Below are 21,922 nucleotides of genomic sequence, written 5' to 3' on the forward strand. Positions count from 1 at the left end.
GCATAATTTTCTAATATGACATCCATAGTTAAAGCGTTTGTTACCCCAACATTTCATATTCCTATAATGTGGCTGCTGTACCATGTACTTGTATGAGAAAGTATCAGGTTCTCTTTTTATTGCTTCCTTTGTGTGAAACCTCTGGCATTCCTGCAAGTCCCCTTGCTTTCCTATGAAAAACTAACCACACTAAGCAGGAGAGCACACCGTGGTCAGTTCTCTAGCTATGAAAAAGGTATTTATCATGTTTTTGTTTTTTTATATCTCTACACAAATATTTTGCCTTTCATTTCAATTTAAACTGAATAGGTTGTTTTATAAGGTGATCATTTACAAAGCCAGCATTGATTAGTGTTGTTGGCACAAACTTATCATGTCATGTTTCTTTTACAAGTAAGTTTAAGACTAGGTTCACACCTATGCGAACTGGATGCAGGTTTCCCAGCATCCAGTTCGCATAACAGGAGATTGTGACCGGCTCTCTATGGAAACAGTTCCGTTGTGACTGCAGAGCGAATTGCACAGGGGTCCTGTGCATCTTTGGCTTTGCCTGAATTTAGCCCTGATTCATCATTGAAACGGTGAAACGGGACGCACAGCACCCCTGCTGCGAGCCGCATCCGTCAGAGGTGTGAACCCAGCCTTAAAGCGGGGGTTTACAAAAAGTGACCTACTCCAGTCTCGCCAGTTTTGTGGGGAATACTTTCATTGTTTGTTTACTCTACATTTGGAGAATTGCTCTGGAAAGTGTGACACCATTGCTAAGATTTGTACCACTTTAGATTAGACTGCTTCTGCTTCCCTGCTAAGGCTGGCCCTGAATCAATAGTCTATTTTAGGCAGCATAGCAGCCCACTGGCCACTTGGACTTCAGTACTATAGGATCTATTTCAGTACCAGCGCCACATGTATATTTGCTAAGATTTGTAATGACTACAGCAGTTGGGTGAAACAACTTTTTGAGGTATCTTGGGAGATCACCACATAAGAGTCTCAGAGAGATACAAGAACTGGTGTGTGGTAGATTTTTCCTTCTGGTCTCCGGGTTCTAAATCTTGTACTCTTCACTTTTGTCCTTAAGGTGCGAAGCCAATGTGACTATTGCAGCTCAAACTAATAAGCCCATTCCAGAGTGTGAAATAAAGAACAGGCCCAGTCTCCTGGTAGAAAAGATTAACCTCTTTGCCATGTTTGGCACTGGCATAGTAATGAGTACATGGGTTTGGACCAAAGCAACCATTATCATCTGGAAGAGAGCCTGGTGCAGGTAAGACAACAGCAATCATCCTGTCATGTCTGACAATAGAAAACTTTACAGCAATGGCCATGATTATCCATGTAGGTTTAATATGAAAAGTATTTGCTGGCTCACAGTAAATAATTGGATGCAGATTGAGGACCCATGAAAATGATAGTTGAACGGTAAAAGTTTGGAGAAAATAAATACAGTCCTTATTAAAGGGTATTATCACCTTTTGTGTGAGTTTTCAGTTCAATTTTCAGTCCAACACAATCACTCTACATTTTTCATCAATTGAATTGATTTCTTTTTTTTTTGTTGTCACTGATAGATTTCCAAATGTATTATTTTCTGCACATAAAAAATAATCTCTGTCACTTAGGAACCTGTGTTTTAAAATAAACTACAGACAGGTTTTCATTAACCAGTTCTCTCTGTGGTCCGTAAACCGTTTGATCACATTCTTTGACCATTCTTTACAAGCTTTATCTTGCAACTGCTACTAGAGCAGTGCATTGTGGGACTTAAAACTGTAAGAATACAAGAAAATAAAATGTTAGACTAACATAACCCATTCAGAGCAGACAGCTCTACCACATACCTTCAGATTTCAAGTGATTGTAAACCCATATTTTTTTTTTTAAATAACAAACATGTCCTACTTACCTGAAGCCCTGATCCTGCTCTTCCCGGGTCCCTCACTGATGCTCCTGGCTCCTCTCTCCTTCTGAGTGTCCACCATAGCAAGCCGAGCCATGCTTTCTGTGTCCGGTGACACACAGCACGCGGTTCAGCCCCCCCCCCCCCGCACTGGGTGTGATTCACGGCAGTGGAAGCCAATGGCAGAGGAGGGAGAGAACAATTGCTGGATTGTTACGTTGACTGTGAGTAACTTCTCCTACTCAAACCAAAAAATTGGATGCTCTATTTATTATTAGATGGATCTAGCCTGAGTCTAATGGGTGCTGAACTGTCCAGGATCATCAAAACACTAGATTTTCTATGACCGACTTAAATATTGGATAGATGCTAAAAGCTGTATGATTTATTTAATTTCCACCAAATTATGTAGCTGAAAACAAAAAAGCAGATACAGGGATGTAGTTTGTTACTTAACAGAGCTATAACTAAGTGTTGACAGGAGTTTTCTTTTTAGAGATTATATTGGCTTTTATTTGGTTAAGATGTATATACTATACTGTAACTTCATCAGTATTTTATTTTATACCTATATTGAACAGAATTTTAGGTCGCAGTGATGATGAACCAAAGAGAATCAAGAAAAGTAAAATGATTGCAAAGGCATTTTCCAAGAGGAAAGAGTTGCTTAATAATCCCGAAAAGGAACTGTCCTTCAGTCTCCATACAGTTTCGCATGAAGGACCAGTTGGTATGTATAAAAACAATTTGCAACTGTCAGCGTTTAATAAAAGCATGCAGAGGAAAAATATAATAAGACCTCAAGTCAGACTTCAGTTCCATTAGCCACACCAAGACACATCCCTGTTCCATCAAATTAATAATTATAAAAACTGACTGGCATACTGGAAAACATTGAAAGGTCTACTGGTCATTGAAAGGCATTAAACTAAAGCTTGCTAAAATTGACATACACCGCTATCTGAGCCCTTCCAAAGAGCCCTCAAAATGTATGCTTAAATGCAATGTTTTTGAACAGTTTGCAATGCTGCTGCAGTGGAGTTATGCCGCGTACACACGACCGACTTTCCGGCATAAAAGGTCCAACGGAATCATTCCATCGGACACTCCGATCATGTGTGGGCCTCATCAGACTTTTTCTTTCTAAAAATTCTGACGGACCTAGAAATAGAACATGTTTCAAATCTTTCCGACGGAATCAGTTCCTATCGGGAAAACCGCTCGTCTATATGCTAGTCCGACGGACCAAAGACGATGCAAGGGCAGCTATTGTCTACTTGCTATTGAACTTCCTTTTTTCTAGTCCCGTCGTATGTCATCACGTTCTAAACGATCGGACTTTGGTGTGATTGTGTGTAGGCAAGTCCGTTTCAGCAGAACTCCATCGGAACTCCGTTTGTAAGAACGTCGGAGTCTATTCTGACGGAAAGTCCGGTCGTGTGTACGCGGCATTAGAGGATCTGGCATTATGCACATTTTTCAGAGCATAGTCTCTTGAATTTAGTAGTAATAATAATAATAATCTTAATATAAAAGGAACTTTTGCGCTAAGCTCAAACAAGAAAGAAAACTGAATAAAAGGTTATTTATTTACTGGACTGTTGCAGTCTATATAATCCAGACACTGGGCCAATATCAAAACCAAACAAAAATAGTGTGCTGTCCCTTTAAATAATAATAAATCATTCACTAAAATCAGTTCATAACATCAAAGTGCAAAAATGTCAAAAAAGTTGTGCAAATTACTGCAGTATACAGTACCTTGAAAAAGTATTCACACCCCTTGAAATTTTCCACATTTTGTCATGTTACAACCAAAAACGTAAATGTATTTTATTGGGATTTTATGTGATAGACCCACACAAAGTGGCACATAATGGTGAAGTGGAAGGAAAATGAAAAATGGGTTAGAATTTTTTTTACAAATAAGTATGTGAAAAGTGTGGCGTGCATTTGTATTCATCCCCCCTCAGTCAATACTTTGTAGAAGAGTTTGCACCGATATCACTGTTTTAAGACCGTTACTTTTTTTAATGTCATGTAACACTGGCATTAATATGATAGTTTTCTATCATTGGTATCCGAGGGAAGAATTGTGCCCCATTGTTGGGGTCAGTGGTAGAAATAGTGCCCTTTCTTTAATCGTACATCACAGGACACAGAGCCATAGTAATTACTATGTGGTTTTCAGTCCACCTTCAGGTGCGGGACACTGGCACACCCTAAACAGGAAGTTGCTTCCCTATATAACCCCTCCCATACCGGGAGCATCTCAGTTTTTTCGCCAGTGTCTAAGGTGTTGGTCACGAGTGAAGATGTGCTATGCTGAGCTCCACTGGAGCAATCCTTGCTGGGGCTAGCCATGCAGCCGGATCCATTCAAAGTGTCTTTTAGGTACCCGGGTCTCGTATCCGAAGAAACGAGGTTTTGCTTGTAAACGCTTCTCTTTTTAGAGATCCAGTACTTTTGGTATTAAGGCCATAAAGTTTTACTGGCGGGGTGCTATTACAGGTCCAGGATTGTGAGTTCCCCGAGGGTCCCTGGTTCCTGAAGGTTTGTTAACGGAACCCACCATGAAGGGTGAAGATTGGGTCTGTTGGTTTTACCACAGAAAACCCTGCGGCGAGAAAGGTAAGTGGAGTTTTCTAAGGAATTTTTGAAATTTCTTATGAAATGTCTCCTTTAAAGTAAATGTTGTCATGCCTAAGTGTCACCACTGGGGGCTGTATGGAGCATGTACCTTCTCATGCTTTGCTCAGAGATCACGCTGTGTCACAGAAGCAGCAGACTTTTTTCCTCCAGCTAGCAGGCAGACCTCCGGTAAGTTTGGGGGGTTTTGCTTCCTCCAGACACCCCCACCTGGGCTGAACTCTTCCCCTCTTCATGAGGCTGGGTATAAGGGAGAATTGAAAGCAATCGGCAATGCCGTTTTCTTTCACCGCCCCTACTCGGCGGCGGCTTCCAGGTCTCCTTCACACCATCCCTCCCTCACTCACAAGCCGATCCCGTCGGATCGGAGGCCTGTGCTTGCACGGGAAAACTCTTTTTTTTTTTTTTTTAAAGAGAAAGGAGGGGGGCGCGATGCGAGGTGGGGGCGGGGCTTAGCACAGCGTTGGCATCCTCCAACGTGGGAGTGTGGCTGCAAAATTGTCAGAGAGACATAAGAGCAAAGAGGAGCATGAAAGAGGTTTTGGTGACACAGGCATTTCCTATTTGACACATTTACTATTTGCATCAGGCAGAGCATTAATAGCATTGGCAGTGGCTGACTATTGCTCAAGCAGTGGATGTGATTTCTTCTGGTAGTACCTCTGCTTTGTGCATCGGGCTAAGGTCAAAAGGGGGGATGCAGCACCCCCAAAAAAGAGCTAAAAGGGTCTCCCTCTAAGCTCTGGAAAGCCTATTCATTTCTACAAATGGCATCCTCCCCTGAGAGAGGGTGGTTGGTCAGAGTGAGCATCGGGTCCATGAAATGTTTGCAACTGTTTTCAACACTGCAGCCCCTGTTTATTTTTCTAAAAAAGATCTTTTTTCCTCAGCCATGATAGGTTTAAAAAAAAAAAAAATGTTTAGCGGCTTTAATCGCATCCCAGTGTTGGTCAAAATGTGACAGGTTCTCTTCCATTGCCCAGGACCCTCAAACTGAGAAACTAGGGGCGGGAGAAGATGAATTCCCTCAGGGGACCGTGGTGAGGCTGATGACTCCTCTTCTGAGGTGTCAAATGCGGGAGAATCAGCTGTTTCAATCTTAAGATTGATGGTGCAATTTCTTGCTGAATGGTCTGCTCCACATTTATGTACCCTTACCTGAGTGTTTGGGTTCGCTAAAGCTTCCTCAAGCTGTGCATGCCTTTTCTTGCCCATTCATTGTTGGAAAAGCTTTTTTGTATCTGAGAGAATCACCTCTGTGAATAAGAGTTTGACTTGTCCGGAAGACAATGCTCAAATGCTTAGGGATCCAACGGATAAAAAGTTGGAATTCCTATTTAAACAAAAAAAACACTTTTTTCTCTGGCAGATAGAGTGTCTCAGCCTGCGCTGACAGTAATTGCTTAATCGTTGAGAGACAAGTTTATACAGGTGTTCAAGGTTATCCTGCTCAACAGGCCCAGGATCTGGTAGCTTTATGTTTGCAATAGTTGCTATGAGAGATTCTATCCTTCAGGCCTTGTGCTCTTCACTAAGCACCATGCAGAAGCTACTGGCTAGTGTTCCTTTTGCGGTGAAACAGCTATTTTGGGATGTTTTGGATAATACATCCAAAGAAATTCTAGTGGAAAGAGTACCCCTTTTGCCATTTCAGAAAAGGAGTAAATGTATTTTTGTTTTTAAAGCTCCCTCTTCTGTGCCAGGGGCACCAGCCTCCAGGCAGTCACGACGGCTTCCGCCGTCAGGTTCAAAAGGTAATCCTCATGGTTAACCCCAGGGACAAAAAGGTTTGGGGGAGGAAACCTACAAGATACTGAAGCCTCCTTATGAGGAGGCGCCCCCACTCGCTCAATAGGGAGAATTCTTCTGCAGTTCTCAAGAATCTGGCAGGAAGAGTGTCGAGACAAATGGGGGAATTCATCAATAGCTCCAAGGTACAAACTGGAGTTCCAAGCTTTCCCGTCTCCTCGTTTTCTCAGATAAAACGTTCCTAAGTATCCAGAGAAAAAGAAGTCTTTCTCTCAAGCATTAGCCAACTTTTGGCATGATCATGGTGGCCCTCATGTAAGAGAAGAGGTTGGGGTTTGGTTAAATCCAAATGGACATTCTGGATCTCAAAAATCTAAATTCAATTCCTGAATAATATAATATTTTTTTTTTCCTTTCGCATGGAGTCAATCCAATCAGTTATCTCCATCCTACAAGGAGAACTTCTGGCGTCAATCGACGTCAAAGATGCCTATTTCCTCGCTCATTAGTAATATCTACTTTTCAAGGTGGAAAATCTTCATTTTCAGTGTGTAGCTCTGCTTTCCGGTCTAGCTACTGCACCTTGAGTGTTACAAATGTTCTGGCCCCTCTTCTAGCCAGATTAAGGGCCCAAGGTATAACGATTATGGTTTACCTGGACGATCTGTTCTTGATAGTCCAGTCGGTAGCCCGCTTAGACCAAAGTCACCACATTCTACTACCTGGAATATCTAGGTCCGTTTCTCAGCCTAGGAGAAATCTTCTTTAAAACCATGAAAAGGGCTAAGATAATTGGGTCTGATCATAGGTACACCCAGAAAAGGGTATTCTTGCCCCAGGCAAAGATCAGCGCCATAAAGGAACTGATTTAGGTGGTCGAAGCAAGATGAATTCTTCTATTCAACTTTGCATGAGGTTGTTGGGAAAGATGGTGGCTTCATTCGAGGCCGTTCCTTATGCTCAGTTTCATTTGAGACTGCTGCAAAACATTATGAAAAAGGGAGAAATGGCGCAAGATCTCAACCTAACATGAGGAAAAGATAAGGATATCAAAATAATGTCCCAAATGTACAAAATGTCCAAAAAGACAATGTGTGGCTTTGATAAGGCATATAGGTATAGGCAATACAGGACACATATACGCTATGTCTAGGAAGTCCAAAAAATAGCAATAAAAATATAAAGTTCAAATGGAAATGATACTGTGCACCAGTGGCTGCTTTCTTGAGAGTAGAAGCAAAACTCAGATTGGCGCTTCTTGTCTTTTATCTCCACATTGCCTTTCAAAGTGCAGTATCAAAATCTAACTTTAATATAAATATAAAAACAGCTGACCAACAAGCCATTTTAGATTTATGCGAACTATGGAATACTGACGAGGATGATGACCTGATAGCTTGGTCCCAATACTCCCAGCCTACTCCACCCATACAACACACCTCCTTCAGACCCAAATCTATTTTCAATCCCACCCAATCTAAAGGCCCCTTTTTAACTACCTTTTATCAAGTTGTGTTCAAAGACCTCTTAGGCCTCTGTTCCTCGGAATCCTCCAAAACTCACTACTCCACTCATAACCTTAGTCTCCAGGAACTCAAAGCCCTAAAATCCCTTAGTACCAATACAGAAATCATCATCAAACCTGCAGATAAAGGGGGAAGGATTGTGTTACAAAATAGATCTGACTATCTTCAAGAGACTTACTGTCTCCTTTCTGATACTCAAACTTATGAGAAATTGAAAACCGACCCATTGGCTCAATTCATCGAGGAGTCCAAGGTCATCATTACACAGGCATTAGCCCAGGGTATCCTTAGCAAATCAGAGGCAGCATTTTTTCAAAAACCTTTTTTTCAAATCCCTTACCTTTATCACTTGCCTAAGATTCACAAAGACACCAGCAATCCACCAGGCTGTCCCATAGTGGCATCTATGAATAGCATTACCACCAGCTATTCACTATATATAGATCAGTTTTTGCAACCACTGGCTCAGTCCCTCCCATCCTATATTAGAAATGGGACCCATCTGATAGATCTTTTACAACCTTACAGATGGGAGTCTTCTTACTTGTGGGTTTCTTTGGACGTGTGTTCTCTCTACACATCTATACCCCATGAAATAGGGCTCCAAGCCATCGCACACTACCTTCACTCCAATCCCCTCTTGAATCCATCACAGATAGACTTCATCATCTCTGCAACCAAGTTTTGTTTAGAACATAACTATTTTACCTTCGATGTTCAGTTTTATTTACAGAAACAGGGGATGGCCATGGGTGCTAATTTTGCACCGAGTTACGCCAATCTGACCATGGGACTATGGGAGACCAGGTACATCTGGGATAACAATCCCTTCTCAGCACACCTGGTCTTCTATGGTCACTACATAGATGACATCATCATCAGTTCCGTGCATGATTTCATCACCTTTTGCAATAACAAATCTTTTGGTTTATCGTTTACATCTGCTATGGACCCAGAATCTGTTTTTTTGGATTTGGAATTTTTCCATACTAACAATCAGATTGCCACTAAGAACTACACCAAACCCACGGCCGGAAATTCCTTTTTCCATTTCTCCAGTTGTCACCACCCCAGGTGGGTTAACAATATACTAAAAATTACACCAATATTAAATTTGCGCTTACTCTAAATATTCATAAAAATATTATTTAACAATATACCCAAAAGCCAGTTCCATCGGCTTAGGAGAAATTGCACCAGACTAGAGGATTACAGTTCCCAATGCACCACCCTCTCTAAAAAATTTATTGACAAGGGCTACCCGACCAATACCATCAGCGAAGCCGCCTCCCTTTATTTGACAGATACCCTACCCAACCCTAAGAATCAGAATACTGAACCAACAACCAGATTTATCACGCAGTTCCATGCGAGTCACAAAAAGATGGAACAGGTTATCAAAAAACATTGGTCCATTCTGACTCAGGAGCCTCATTTATTATCTTCTTTACCTACTGTTCCCAAATTTGCTTATCATAGGGCCCCCAACGTTAAGGCAAAAATTGCTCCTAGCAAAATTCAAGCTCAGAAAAAAATCTCTTATATCTAAACAACTTACCCTCATTCCATTAGTTGGCATGTACTGGTGCAAAAAAGCGCTATGCCTTACCTGCTCCAATGTTACACATGGCAGAAAAACCTTTAATACCAATGGCAGCCAATATACCCTCAAATCCTTTTTTAATTGTTCAACGAGCTACATGATATACTGCATTTCTTGTCCTTGTGGGCTCTTATATGTAGGTAGAACGATTAGGATTCTACGCGCTAGGTTTGGAGAGCATAGAAAAGCTGTCCAAGCCAACAATCCCCTATACAGCACTGCTCGTCATTTTACCACTCGCCATCAACAAAACATTTCAGACCTAATGTGTGGGTCATTGAATCCATACCAGATCACTTTACCCCAGCCGAAAGATTCCAACGCCTATGTAGGCAAGAAACTTTCTGGATATACACATTAAACAGTGTGACACCCAATGGCCTCAATGAAGAAATAAGAGATAAATACATTAATATAACATGTTCTCTGCTCTCTGGTTCCATTATATGGTCTCTGATGAGAATCATTTGTATATATGTATTGTTTCAAGATGTATACTGTAAATGATTTATGTTGATAGCTCATTATTATGTTTGTTTAAGCCTTATATTCCGTCCCGTTTTCTTCCCCCTTTCTTTATAGTCTACTTCCTCATACTGTTCTCACCATTTTTTTTTCATTTTTCTATTGTTCTCTTTTCTCTTTTGTTATGACCCCTATACAGCTCCATAGTCCATTTTTCACAGACATATATATTTACGCATGTCATGTGTGCGGTGTGGGGATACCAGACATAGATCTGTTTACTTCCAGGTTCCACAAAGAAATCGACAACTTTGTGTCAAAAACAAAGGATCCGCTAGCATGCGGAACAGATGCTTTGCTATTCCCGTGGAATTGGTTCTCACTGATTTATGCATTCCCTCCTATTCTGCCTGCTTCCACGACTTCTTCGCAGGATCAAGCAGGAAGGGAAGTCAGTGATTCTTGTGGCCTTCAGCGAGGACCAGGAAATTTTGGTATGCAGGGATCGTAAAGATGACAGTAGGGGACCCATGGACCCTACCGCCACGGCCAGACCTTCTTTCGCAAGGTCCGGTATTCCATCCTACTTTACAAACGCTAAATTTAACGGTTTGAAGAAACGTGGGATGTCAGGTTCAGTGGTTTCTATCTTGGTTAATGCAAGGGAGCCGGCCTCCATAATTATATATTATGGAGTCTGGGAAGCATATGTCTTCTGGTGTGAAGCCAGGGGTTGCATCCCAGGAAATAGGTCAAAGGTAGAATCCTTGACTTTCTGCAGATGGGGTGAGAAATAAAGCTGGCCTTGAGTGCTTTCTAAGGACAGGTCTCAGCCTTATTGGTATTATTTCAAGGACCACTTGCTTCGCTTTCTTTGGTTCATAACTTTATTCAGGGGGTAACACGGCTTAATCCCCGGTTAGATCATCCCTGAACCCTTGGGACTTGCATTTAGTTTTTGGCGGGATTACAAAACAGCCTTTTTTTGGACTGATACGACATTTTCACTTGGTCCTTTTTTGACAAGGAAACTATTTTTTCTGGTAACCAAATCTGCGGCAAGAAGGGTATCAGAATTGGCTGCTTTTTCTTGTAAAGGCAGCCGTATAAGTCCTCTGATCTCATGGTACCCTACTTTTGTTGTGTCTCCCTCCCCTGAGTTGGCATTGCTCTGGGACATCCCACAAAGTAATTACTATGGCTCTGTGTCCCGTGATGCACGATTAAAGAAAATAGTATTTTTATAACAGCTTACCTGTAAAATCCTTTTCTTTTGAAGTAGCCAAAGAAGGGGACACAGAGGTCCCGCCCCTCTTTCTAGTATACACGTGTATTCCTTTGCTGCAAAACTGAGATGCTCCCGGTATGGGAGGGGTTATATAGGGAGGCAACTTCCTGTTTAGGGTGTGCCAGTGTCCAGCACCTGAAGGTGGACTATAACCCACATAGTAATTACTATGGCTCTGCGTCCCGTGATGTACTTCAAAAGAAAAGGATATTACAGGTAAGCTGTTATAAAAATCCTATTATTGTTGGTATCAGTGACAGGAATTGTGTCCTATTGCTGGTGTAGAAGGAATAGTGCCTTGTATCAGAGAAAGGAAAGGTCCCAAGGGCCCGATAAAGGCAAGCAAAGGGCCACAGTTTGGAGACCACTGATCTAAACCATTCCATTTAAGCTCTGGCTGTATGTTTAAGGTTGTTGTCCTGCTGGAAGGTTAACCTCCACCCCAGTCTCAAGTCTTTTGCATACTCTTAACAGGTTTTCTTTTAAGATTGCCCTGTATTTGGCTCCATCCATCTTTCCATAAACTCTGACCAGCTTCCCTGTCCCTGCTGAAGAAAAGCATCCCCACAGCATGATGCTGTCACCACCATGTTTCTCCAAAAGGGTCATGTTCCATGCTTCCTACACATGACTCTTTTGGAGAGCGATTCAATGAGGCTATGAGGGCTGATCCTTTATGATCCAGCCGAATCCATTGTGGAGTATATTGCTAGGATTCAGTGTGATAAGGGAACCTCCTATCGGGAGACTGATATCATGATTTTATGATCCCTGTAATTCAGAATCAACATTGTTTGGTAAGTGGCCATCTTCTTTACAGGAGATACCTTTGAGCACTTCAGCACTTTTTGAGAAATCATTGCACACTGAGCACTTTCATCACCTTCACTCATATGTGGACTTTTAATAACTAGAGTCTTTCATTGATTGTTCTTGTTATATTTTGTTTTGTATATGTTGTGTTATCACTGCTTTCAATTGCATATGTGGGAGACTTAAGGTCCATATACTAAAGCAATTTGCACAACTTTTTTTGCACTTTGATGTTATGAACTGATTTTAGTGAATGATTTATTATTATTTAAAGGGACAGCACACTATTTTTGTTTTGGTAATAATAATCTGTCTTGACCTCTAATACTCAAAAATAAAAAAAATTATGTATCCAACATATGATGGGTGTACAACAAGATATATTTTTACCCAGACATTTAAAATTTTCTACCCCAGAGCTTATAAAGAAAAAATTTAACGCACGGATAATGTCTTGTGTAGTTTATCCTCAATTCGTATGGTTGAAGTCACTACATTTGTTTCATTTATTCTTCAGCGGGCCTTAACTTTGACATTAATGAGCCATCAGCTGACATGTCCTCGGCATGGGCACAGCATGTCACAAAGATGGTTGCCAGGAGAGGAGCCATTTTGCCTCAAGATGTTTCTGTAACTCCAGTGGCAACTCCAGGTAAGCACAATCATTTGCCTTTTAGATGAAAACATAATGTAGGTCTATTAATTCATATAATTTGTGTAAACCGTGATTAATTAACTTTTTTTTTTTTAGCTAAGAGCCAATAGATTTCCAAACTTTGAAAAACATAAAAACATGCTGTTTGTATCACTTTTCCTTGCAGTGCCCCCTGAAGAGAGAGAAAACTTATGGCTGGTAGATGCTGATAATCCTTATGGGCTGGAGAAGAAAACTAAGAAAAAGAGAAAGCGAAAGAAGAAAGAGGTCAGACCAGTAGATGAAAGTAAAGGAAATGGAAACTATAATAAAAGGGCTTCAACAGCAGTACCTCGTCTTCCAAAGCTGCCTGTTAAGCCTGGTCTAGTGACCAGAACAGTGAAACCTCGGGAATTTGAAGAGGCTCTTCCAGGATCATATAGAGAATATAGGGGTTGGCCACCTCTTAATGGAGGGTTATATCATGCGGAGAATATGGATGACCATCTTGGATACAAACAATACACTCATGCCAATTTTATTTCTCACCCTTTCTCCACTGATGAACTTCCTATCCCTCATCCAAGGCGTGATGGTGTATTCCAGTACTCAAATGGGAATCTGCCACCATATTCCACAAGACATGGTCCCTGCAATGACAGGACTCAAACTAGAAGAACAGAGAATCCCCCCATGCATTCCAGAGCAAACCTCATGGATGCTGAACTCATGGATACAGATTCTGATTTTTAACTCTACAACAGACACTTGAAGAACTCCCTCTGAGTTAATAGAATGCATTTACCAGACACAATCCAGGTCTTCTGGATCCCTTTTGCATTGATTAACAAAGGTTCTTAATAAGGAGACATATACAGAGCTATGGGATCTGCGTGAATGAATATGTGCAGAAGATGGTGGGATTTATTTGGAACGATTTCTCAAAATGACACCAACAGATGGATAAAAACTGAGACAAAAATAATTAGTTTTATTGTTCATTCACAATACAACTATGCAATGCAGAGTTTCCATATTAGGTCTTTTTTGATTTATTTGATGGGAGTTATTCTGCTGGCTATGTATTGTGTATATGGCAAATAATTAGTGATCTCTGTGAAGATGGCATACATACATGGAAATGTTTACCTGGGCCAAGCTACATTTTTCTGATCAGCTGTCTTGTGGTACTATTTAGAAAATGAACACAAAACGCAATGCTTTGTATAAATCTTTAGCAATGTGCCTTACATAGCTGGCTGTTGAAGCTGGCTTTCATGGTTTTATTAAACCTTAAGGATGCGTCATATGTGAAATAGCTAATCTAATCAGGTCCTGGTCTTTAAATTTATGTTTAGGCATATACATTCCTTTTACACATGAGATGCTATACTGGTGGAACTTTCACTTGCCTTGAGATCATACTGCATAAGATTTTAGATATTCTGTAGTGTTGAAATGTATACACTTGCAGTACAACAAAAAGAATGCTTACATTATGTTTTATGCAGGAAAGCTGTAACTTTGGGGCATCTTTAACAATATTTGTAAGCAGGCTTAATATCTTTAGAGTCAGGAAATGCAGCATTTCTTTAAAGGACCTTTAAAACAAAGACACTATCTGCAACCCACCATATCATCTTCTTAGGCTGTATTTTATTGTAATTTATGTCAGATTAGAAGAGAAAACGAGTTTCAAAGAAAGGAGTAGCTGTAATAAATAAAGGATTTGGTATATAATAACATAATATTAGAACTCTAATGGGTATCAGTGGTTTCTGGTTTTCAACATTTTGGGGAGGGCGGCAAACAAACCTGAAACCCCCTGTAGGAGACAGACAGTGGCAATCAGTGGCCCACCCCTCCTGCAATTAGTGCCCCTATGGGAGATTTTGTACCATGCAATCTGGCAAACGTGCACTGCATTTGCAACCTGTGTTTGGGGTGTCATTTGCACCCGCTGCAGATTGCAAGGGCATTGCGTGGGTTTGTGGGTTTCCCACACTGCATTCTAGTGTGAACAGAGGCTTAGGCTTCTTTAACATTTGCGGTAATCCGGCTACCCTTTGAAAACGTACCCGTGATTGATTGTTTTTCAGAGGGTGGCGTAGCAGCGGCTGACAGGCATTCAGAAGGCACTACTGCTGCTTCCTGATTGCCTGTGTCTTGTTTTATTTTTACATTATTTTTTTAATTGCCTATTTTACTGAACGCCATAACTGCAAACCAACTAATTGGCTTGCGGTTGTAGAGTGGCCAAATTGAACTCAATTGCTGACTTTAACAGGCATACCACCTGTCAAACTCTGCAGCCTGAGTTAAAAATGCCGCAAAGCAAAAGTATCCTGACCAGGGCCGGTGCTACCACTAGGCAAACTAGGCAGCCGCCTAGGGTGCACTGGTGTCTAGGGTGCAGCAGGGGGACTCTGGGGACTCTGATGTAAGGGAGAGCTATGGGGACACTGATGTAAGGGGGGCTATGGGAACCCTGATGTAATGGGGACTATGGGGACCCTGATGTAAGAGAAGACATTGGAGATCCTAATGAAAGTGGGGTCTCTGTTGTAAGGGTAAACTCTGGGAACTCTGATGAAAGGGGGGGGGACTCTGAGGACCCTGATTTAAGGAGAGGGGATTCTTGGGACTCTCATGTAAGGGGGGGGGGACTTTGGGAACCCTAATGAAAGGGGTTAGGCCCGGGGAGCCCAGGCCTAAAGCTGTGTAAGGGGTCCCAAGATTTCTGATGGCTGCTCTGTTCCCCACACACTGCGCCGACATTCCTCATACCGCTGCAGGATTGAATGGTGTTAGCTGGAGACTAAGCCAATCCATGAAGAAGAGGTATCCAGCCAATGAGGTGCCATGCAAGCCGTGCTGCATGTAACATCACGTCCTCCCAGCTCCCCAGTCAGTCTGCACACAGCAAGGAAAGGAGGGAAGAAAGCATTCCTGTACAGGCTGCATTTGGAGCCTTTATTTTAATGCTAGTAGCTGGTCTTGTCTAGGGCACAAAATAGTCTAGCACCGGCCCTGATCCTGACCATGGCATATGTGCAGCCGTGTCCAGCTGTATTGTTACAGTATGGGTGGGTGGGGAAACCACAGCTTAGCCTCCTGTTCTTACCATCCACCGGCCATCCATATGAAAAAGCCTGTATGCTGTTTAAATCTCAGATATGGGTATCCTCTATGTTAATACATGAAATGTGACCATTCAGAATCAATCAGGAATCTATACTTGCAGGGAAATTGCTACAGTTACACTTCCCTGAACAATGAGTGCATTTTAAATGTGCTTTTCACACCTATTATACTCAAGGGTTGTTATATCTGTCTGGAGATCTTCAGCTTCACGTAGATTTACAAAAGACAAATAATAAAAAGAAACTCTCAGTTGGACCATAAACTCATCACATCTGTGTCTAGGCCGACATTAGTTTATCATGCTGGAGGCAGTATCAAACAATTACCCAAAGAAACAACACACACCTAATAAAGCCTTCATGGAACAACCATGTCACAGCACCAGACCTCAAATATGTTGCCTGTTACTCATTTTGGTATCTGCTTTTTTCCTTGGATTGCTGTTTTTGAGTAGCTGATGTGGCTCCAGCCAGTTAATATATATAAGATTCTAGCAATGGAACAGTAATTATCTGGATGACCATTAAAGAATTACAAATGGCCAAATATGGACCATTATTTGTACATTATTATTTGTACATGATTTCTGATAAACTGTATCTTTATTTTCAGTTTTTTATGTTTTATTTAACTGAAATAGAACTTTTTTCCTATGGAAATATTACCTGAATAGAATTGTATATATGCATCTTTTGGTTTAGCACACCCTTGTTCTTCATATACAGAGCATAAAGCATTTGGTGCTGCTCCTAAATTATCCTTTATGTGCATGTTTTTTTTTTTTTTTTCATATTGTACAAAAGAATTTATTGTTGTGTAAAAATGTATTCTTTTTTTTCTTTGCCCATCCAGTCAGTAGTTATTTTTATATTTTGTGTGTTTATTGTCTTTTTTGATAAGAGTCAGTGACAATGTTCTGATAAAGTCCATAGATGAATCATACTTTCTAGCAGAGGAACAAATCACAATATCCTTTTAGGTGACTATAGGTATTATCATTTCTATAAAGTATTTTCCATTACTTGTACATTTATCTAGGGGTGCATTTAAAAAATGCAAAGCAGTTTGCCCAGTGAAAGTGCATGCACGTTTGTTCTGTGCCAATAGGGCAAAAAAATAATGTTATTAGGCTATTTCCTGTGCTGGGCAAATGTTTCTCATTTATTTCAAACAGAAAATAATACATTTAGCCACTAGATGGGGTAAGATATTAGAGACATTTTCTATGGTATGTAATGCCATCTAGTGACCAAATGCAGTATTTTCTGTTGTAAATAAAAAAAAAACCCTTTGTCCAGCACAGGAAATGGGCGAATAATATACACATTGCGGTTGATTTACTAAAACTAGAGAGTGAACAACTAGCTGCAGGTCTGTATAGAAACCAAGCAGCTTCCAGTTTTTTTTTTTTTTGTCTTATCTTAATTGAATAAGCTGAAGTAAGAAATTCATACTACCATGAACAGTTGCACCAGAGTTTGCACTCTCCAGTTTTAGTAAATTACTCCATTGTGTTCTTTAAATTTAAACAAAATTGATCAAATAAAAAAAAAAAAAATTGTGCTCAAGTCCCATCAACTAATGGGAGAAAATCGACACTTTGACCAGTTCAAACAGAAACGTGTGTGAGAAAAGTCCAAATGTGTTTTCCCTCACCAAAAAGGGATCTCCGTCACCAGATAGCCACAACTCAAAGCTTACCAGAAAAACATGACTCTCATGTTATAGAGAAGTCAAGGGTAGCATGTGATGAAAATGATCAACAGCAGGTTCAAGGAAAGTTACAGATTGCCTACAAATGAAGGAGCCCCCAATCTATCCTCGATCCACTTGCCCAACTGAAAATGTGCTCAGGAAAGAACAGGAGACCACAGGCTCCACATAGTGTGAAATCTGAAATATTCAAATTATTAAAACATTGCACCTACAACTCACAGTAAGGCCTCTTGCACACTACAGCTTGAAAAACCTAACTACAGTGTTTTTTTTTTTTTATTGATCTAAAATGCAGCCCATTGTTTACAATGTGCCTGTACAAACAGGCACGTAAACAAGCGCTAAAAAATGTATGTAAAAAAATGAGTAATGTTGAGCACAGGAGAGTAAAGTGTGCAAGTGTATAGGCAAGTAAAATTTTTCTCCATTGCCACAATTGTAATATACTCACGTAAACCTTAAGCGACTAAACAATCAAGTAAATTAATGCACTTAAAAAGTAGAATTTACTATTTTTGTTTTACTGCTCTGTGCTCAATGCTGTATTACTGATCTTTACTCAGCTGTGTGCAATTTCCCATAGACAACAATACATCTCTATTCAGATCAGTAAAAAAAACTCAGCATTTTTTAGTCCTGTGTGCAACAGACCTAACTGTGCAGGAAAAAATGTATTCCAGCCAGCAAATGCTAACTTCCATGTCCAACTTGTGGTTGCGTGATGATGTCATCACGTAGCTCCACCCTACATGTTTCGTCATAGGTGACGTCTTCTGGAGCTAATAACTTTTTTTTCTCACATTTGGACAGAGCGGTTGTACATGCACATGGACTGAGTGAATTGCTATGCAGTTTTTTTCTTTATAAATGCACCCTTTATCATGTAAATATTTTTATTAAATGTCATTTTAATGCCAAGTCACCAGACCAGGTTTTGCATCGTGTTAGGTCATCCGTTGGACTTTAGGGATCCCAGAAGCCATATTCCCCTTCTTTGTACTCTGCAGTATAGCGTCAGCACCCCCTGTGATTACTCAAAATATGTAAAGAATTTGCAGTGCCATCTTGGCTGCTAAGCACAAGCTCACTGATGCCACAATGGGACACAAGGGACCAGGAATAAGTATACGGATTTACACATAAGGCAAACCTCAAACTTTTTCAATTGACCTAAGGATATTGAGGTACACTTGTCCAGTCTGCAGAGAATCATACAATTTATGGACTATAAGGGGGAGATTTACTGGAGCACACGGAATCTGGTGCAGCTGTGTGTTACTAATCATTTTCTAGGTTGTATTGTCCAAGTCATAATAAAGTCTTGTGGGTTTTTTTTGTTTAAAATAACAAACATGTCATACTTACTTGCTCTTATCTGTTCAGTGATTTTGCACAGAGCAGCCCAGATACTCCTCTTCTCGGGTCCCTCGCATGCGCTCCTGATTTCCCACCTGCTGAGTGCCCCCACAGCAAGCAGCTTGTTATGGGGACACCCAAGCTGAGTGGCTGCTCTGGGTGTCCATTCAGACACGTAGCCATAGCTCGGCCCCACCCCCTCTCTCTCCTCATTGGCTCATTGACTTTGGTTTTACAGCAGCGGGCGCCAGTGGCGCCAACAGCTGTGTCTCAGCCAATCAGGAGAGAGAGTCCCGGACAGCCGAGACTCTCGTGCAACATCGCTGGATCAAGATGGGGGCTCAGGTAAGTATTAGGGGGGCTGCTGCACATAGAAGGTTTTTTTTATCTTAATGCATAGAATGCATTAAGATAAAAAACCTTATGCCTTTAGAACTACTGAACAAGATACTTTAACTGAACAAGATGAAATTAAAAGCTGATTGGTTACTATGCACAGCTGCACCAGATTCTGTGTGCATCAGCTTTAGTAAATCTCCCCCATTGTGTCTGGATTTCTGAATTGTATGAGTCTCTGTACATCAATTTGCAATTTATTGGCTGATTCCACAATTTTTCATTCAGATCTGTGTGATTTTAAGGGAATTTACGCGATTAATACGCCAGAAAGGCGTGTGTCAATAAAGCATATGATTCTCCACCGATCAGACAAGTCTTCATGAAAATATTTCAGCAAACGAAAATTGTGGTTACGAATATGTGGTTACTATTTTATGTACAAAACTAATACCATAGCAGCCCAAGAATGTGGTTATTGTTTACACAATAAATTGTTTGAATGTTCACTTTAATTAAGCAATTATGTGCCTATAAAATAAGTAAATGGGATTTTTATTTTCACATGATTGAATATTTGAAGTGAATCCTAACTCATTTTATTGTTTTGAACATTCTGAAATCCTTTAGTAAATCAGCCTCATCGTAGGTAGCATGTAAAAGTTTTTTCCTACAGTACTGTTTCTTTTCCAATAGATTTTTATTAGAAAGAATCAAATTGAATACAAGTTTGAAAAGCAGACTTAATGAATCCAAAACACCCCTAAAGTACTGTTTATACTGACAGCACCATCTGCCATCAGCCTAATCACAATGTAGACGGTACAGAATAGACCATAGAGTTGCAACAGCTGCACTCACAAAAGATATGGTACACGGCACAGGCAAGGAAATCACTGCAAAGCTGGGGATCTACTGAGGAATCTTACTGTAAAGATTCCCAGATCCCAAGTATTGACTCAAGCATACAGTTTAGTTTTGGGTGATCTTGCCTTCACAATGCTTAAAACACTACCCCTGAAATTCCTGAACATTTTTTTATTTTCTATTACATTCTACTAACATGTCAATAGTCAATAAGAAACCAACCAAAAGACTTACATTAATGCACCTTCAAACACCACCATAATTGGATGTAAAAAATTGGCACGCTCTTCATACAGCATAAAAAAGCATCTTGACATTTTCTCCTTTCATGTTGTTTACATTGGCTGTTTGACAGATCTGCATTGTCAGAATCTTATACTGACTCAGAAGTGACTTGGCTTTTAAATGTCTAATCACATTGACTCATTTTATTACATATCAGTGTTTCATATTCTTTGTAATAGTGTTTAGAGTTGTGGTAATGACTGTATCAAAAGCGTGATGATGATGATTTGGATGTATGGAAATTGTGTGTTTCACAGTCATTTTAACTGACTTGATTTGAAATGTTTGGAGGTTTGCGATTTTCCTGTCTCGTGTACTTGGCTGCAGGGCTGTCTTTAATTTTGATTGGACCCTGGGCAAACATTTTCTTGGGCCCTCTCGAATCCCCTTATCAACTATTTGAGGGCTGTGCGGGCTCAAGGGGCAGCTGCTTTGGGCCCCACAAAAATGACTGGGCCCGGGGCAGCTGCCCCTTTTGCCCTGTGTTAAAGACAGCCTTGCTTGGCTGATGTATTTTTTTTCTTTCACATATCATAGTCACGCTCGGCTTATTTAGTTCCTTGTTGCTGCAGAATTAACTTGTAATACCTTTGTTTCTTTTTTCTAAAAAAATTGGGATAATATAATACAAGGTGAAAAGGTTTTCCACTGAAACAGTGGAAGATCGGTGAAGCTTGGGCATTCTGAACCTGTGCCTTGCAACAAATACACAGAACAAGTTTTGGAAGGCTTGTCATTTGTGCAGACAGAATACATGTTTGCAAATAAAACTTGTAAACCCCAAATGTGGAGGAAAAGCTGTTACCAAAATGATTTTGTATTTTTGTATTTCTTATTTGTAAATATGAATAAAATGTGCTCTCTTTTACATATTTGCTAGTGTGTATTGATCTTTTTTTCCAGACCTTGTACAAACGCTTTGGTCAGATTCACACTCCTGAGGTGCATTCATTCATAGCAAAAATTAAAGCTGGCCACCTGGTAACTCTTATAAATATTCTTTATTGGCTACATCATGTAAAACAAGATCAATGCTAATGTGTTTCAGCTATTACATCCTTTCTCAATGCTATGAGGAAGGCTCTTCTAGCTGAAACCCGTTAGCATTGATCTAGTTATACATGATGTAGCCAATAAAGGACATTTAACCACATGCAGACCAGCGCACAACGATATACGTCAGCACAATGGCACGGCTGGGCAAATGGGCGTACAGGTACATCCCCTTTAAGAAGCGGCATTGTGGGCCCGCCGCGTGCTCCGTGACCGCGGGTCCCATGAACTTGATGGAGCGGAAGAATGGGGAGATGCCTTTGTAAACAAGGCATTTCCACGTTATGCCTAGTGACATGACAGAGATCACTGCTCCCTGTCATCGGGAGCAATGATCGCTGTCATGTGAGTGGTAGCCCATCCCCTCCACAGTTAGAATAACTCCCTAGGACACAGTTAACCCCTTGATCGTCCCTTAGTGTTCAACCCCTTCCCTGCCTGTGTCATTTACACAGTAATCAGTGAATTTTTATAGCACTGAACGCTGTATAAATGACAATGGTCCCAAAATAGTGTCAAAAGTGTCCAATGTGTCCGC

General features: G+C 40.7%; 1 protein-coding gene across 1 annotated transcript in view; it reads left to right on the forward strand.

Moving 5' to 3' along the window:
- SMO (smoothened, frizzled class receptor) overlaps nt 1-21,203 on the forward strand; it is a 62,543-nt gene extending 41,340 nt beyond the window's left edge. Inside the window, exons 9-12 of the mRNA XM_073619341.1 lie at nt 1,082-1,267; nt 2,482-2,630; nt 12,511-12,645; nt 12,815-21,203. Of these exons, the coding sequence (XP_073475442.1) occupies nt 1,082-1,267; nt 2,482-2,630; nt 12,511-12,645; nt 12,815-13,380 (1,036 nt within the window). The 3' untranslated portion in view covers nt 13,381-21,203. The remainder of the gene's footprint in view (nt 1-1,081; nt 1,268-2,481; nt 2,631-12,510; nt 12,646-12,814) is intronic.
- Nucleotides 21,204-21,922: the final 719 nt, after the last annotated feature.

The sequence above is a fragment of the Aquarana catesbeiana genome, linkage group LG03 (assembly GCF_042186555.1).
Source record: "Aquarana catesbeiana isolate 2022-GZ linkage group LG03, ASM4218655v1, whole genome shotgun sequence".
Lineage (NCBI taxonomy): Eukaryota > Metazoa > Chordata > Amphibia > Anura > Ranidae > Aquarana > Aquarana catesbeiana.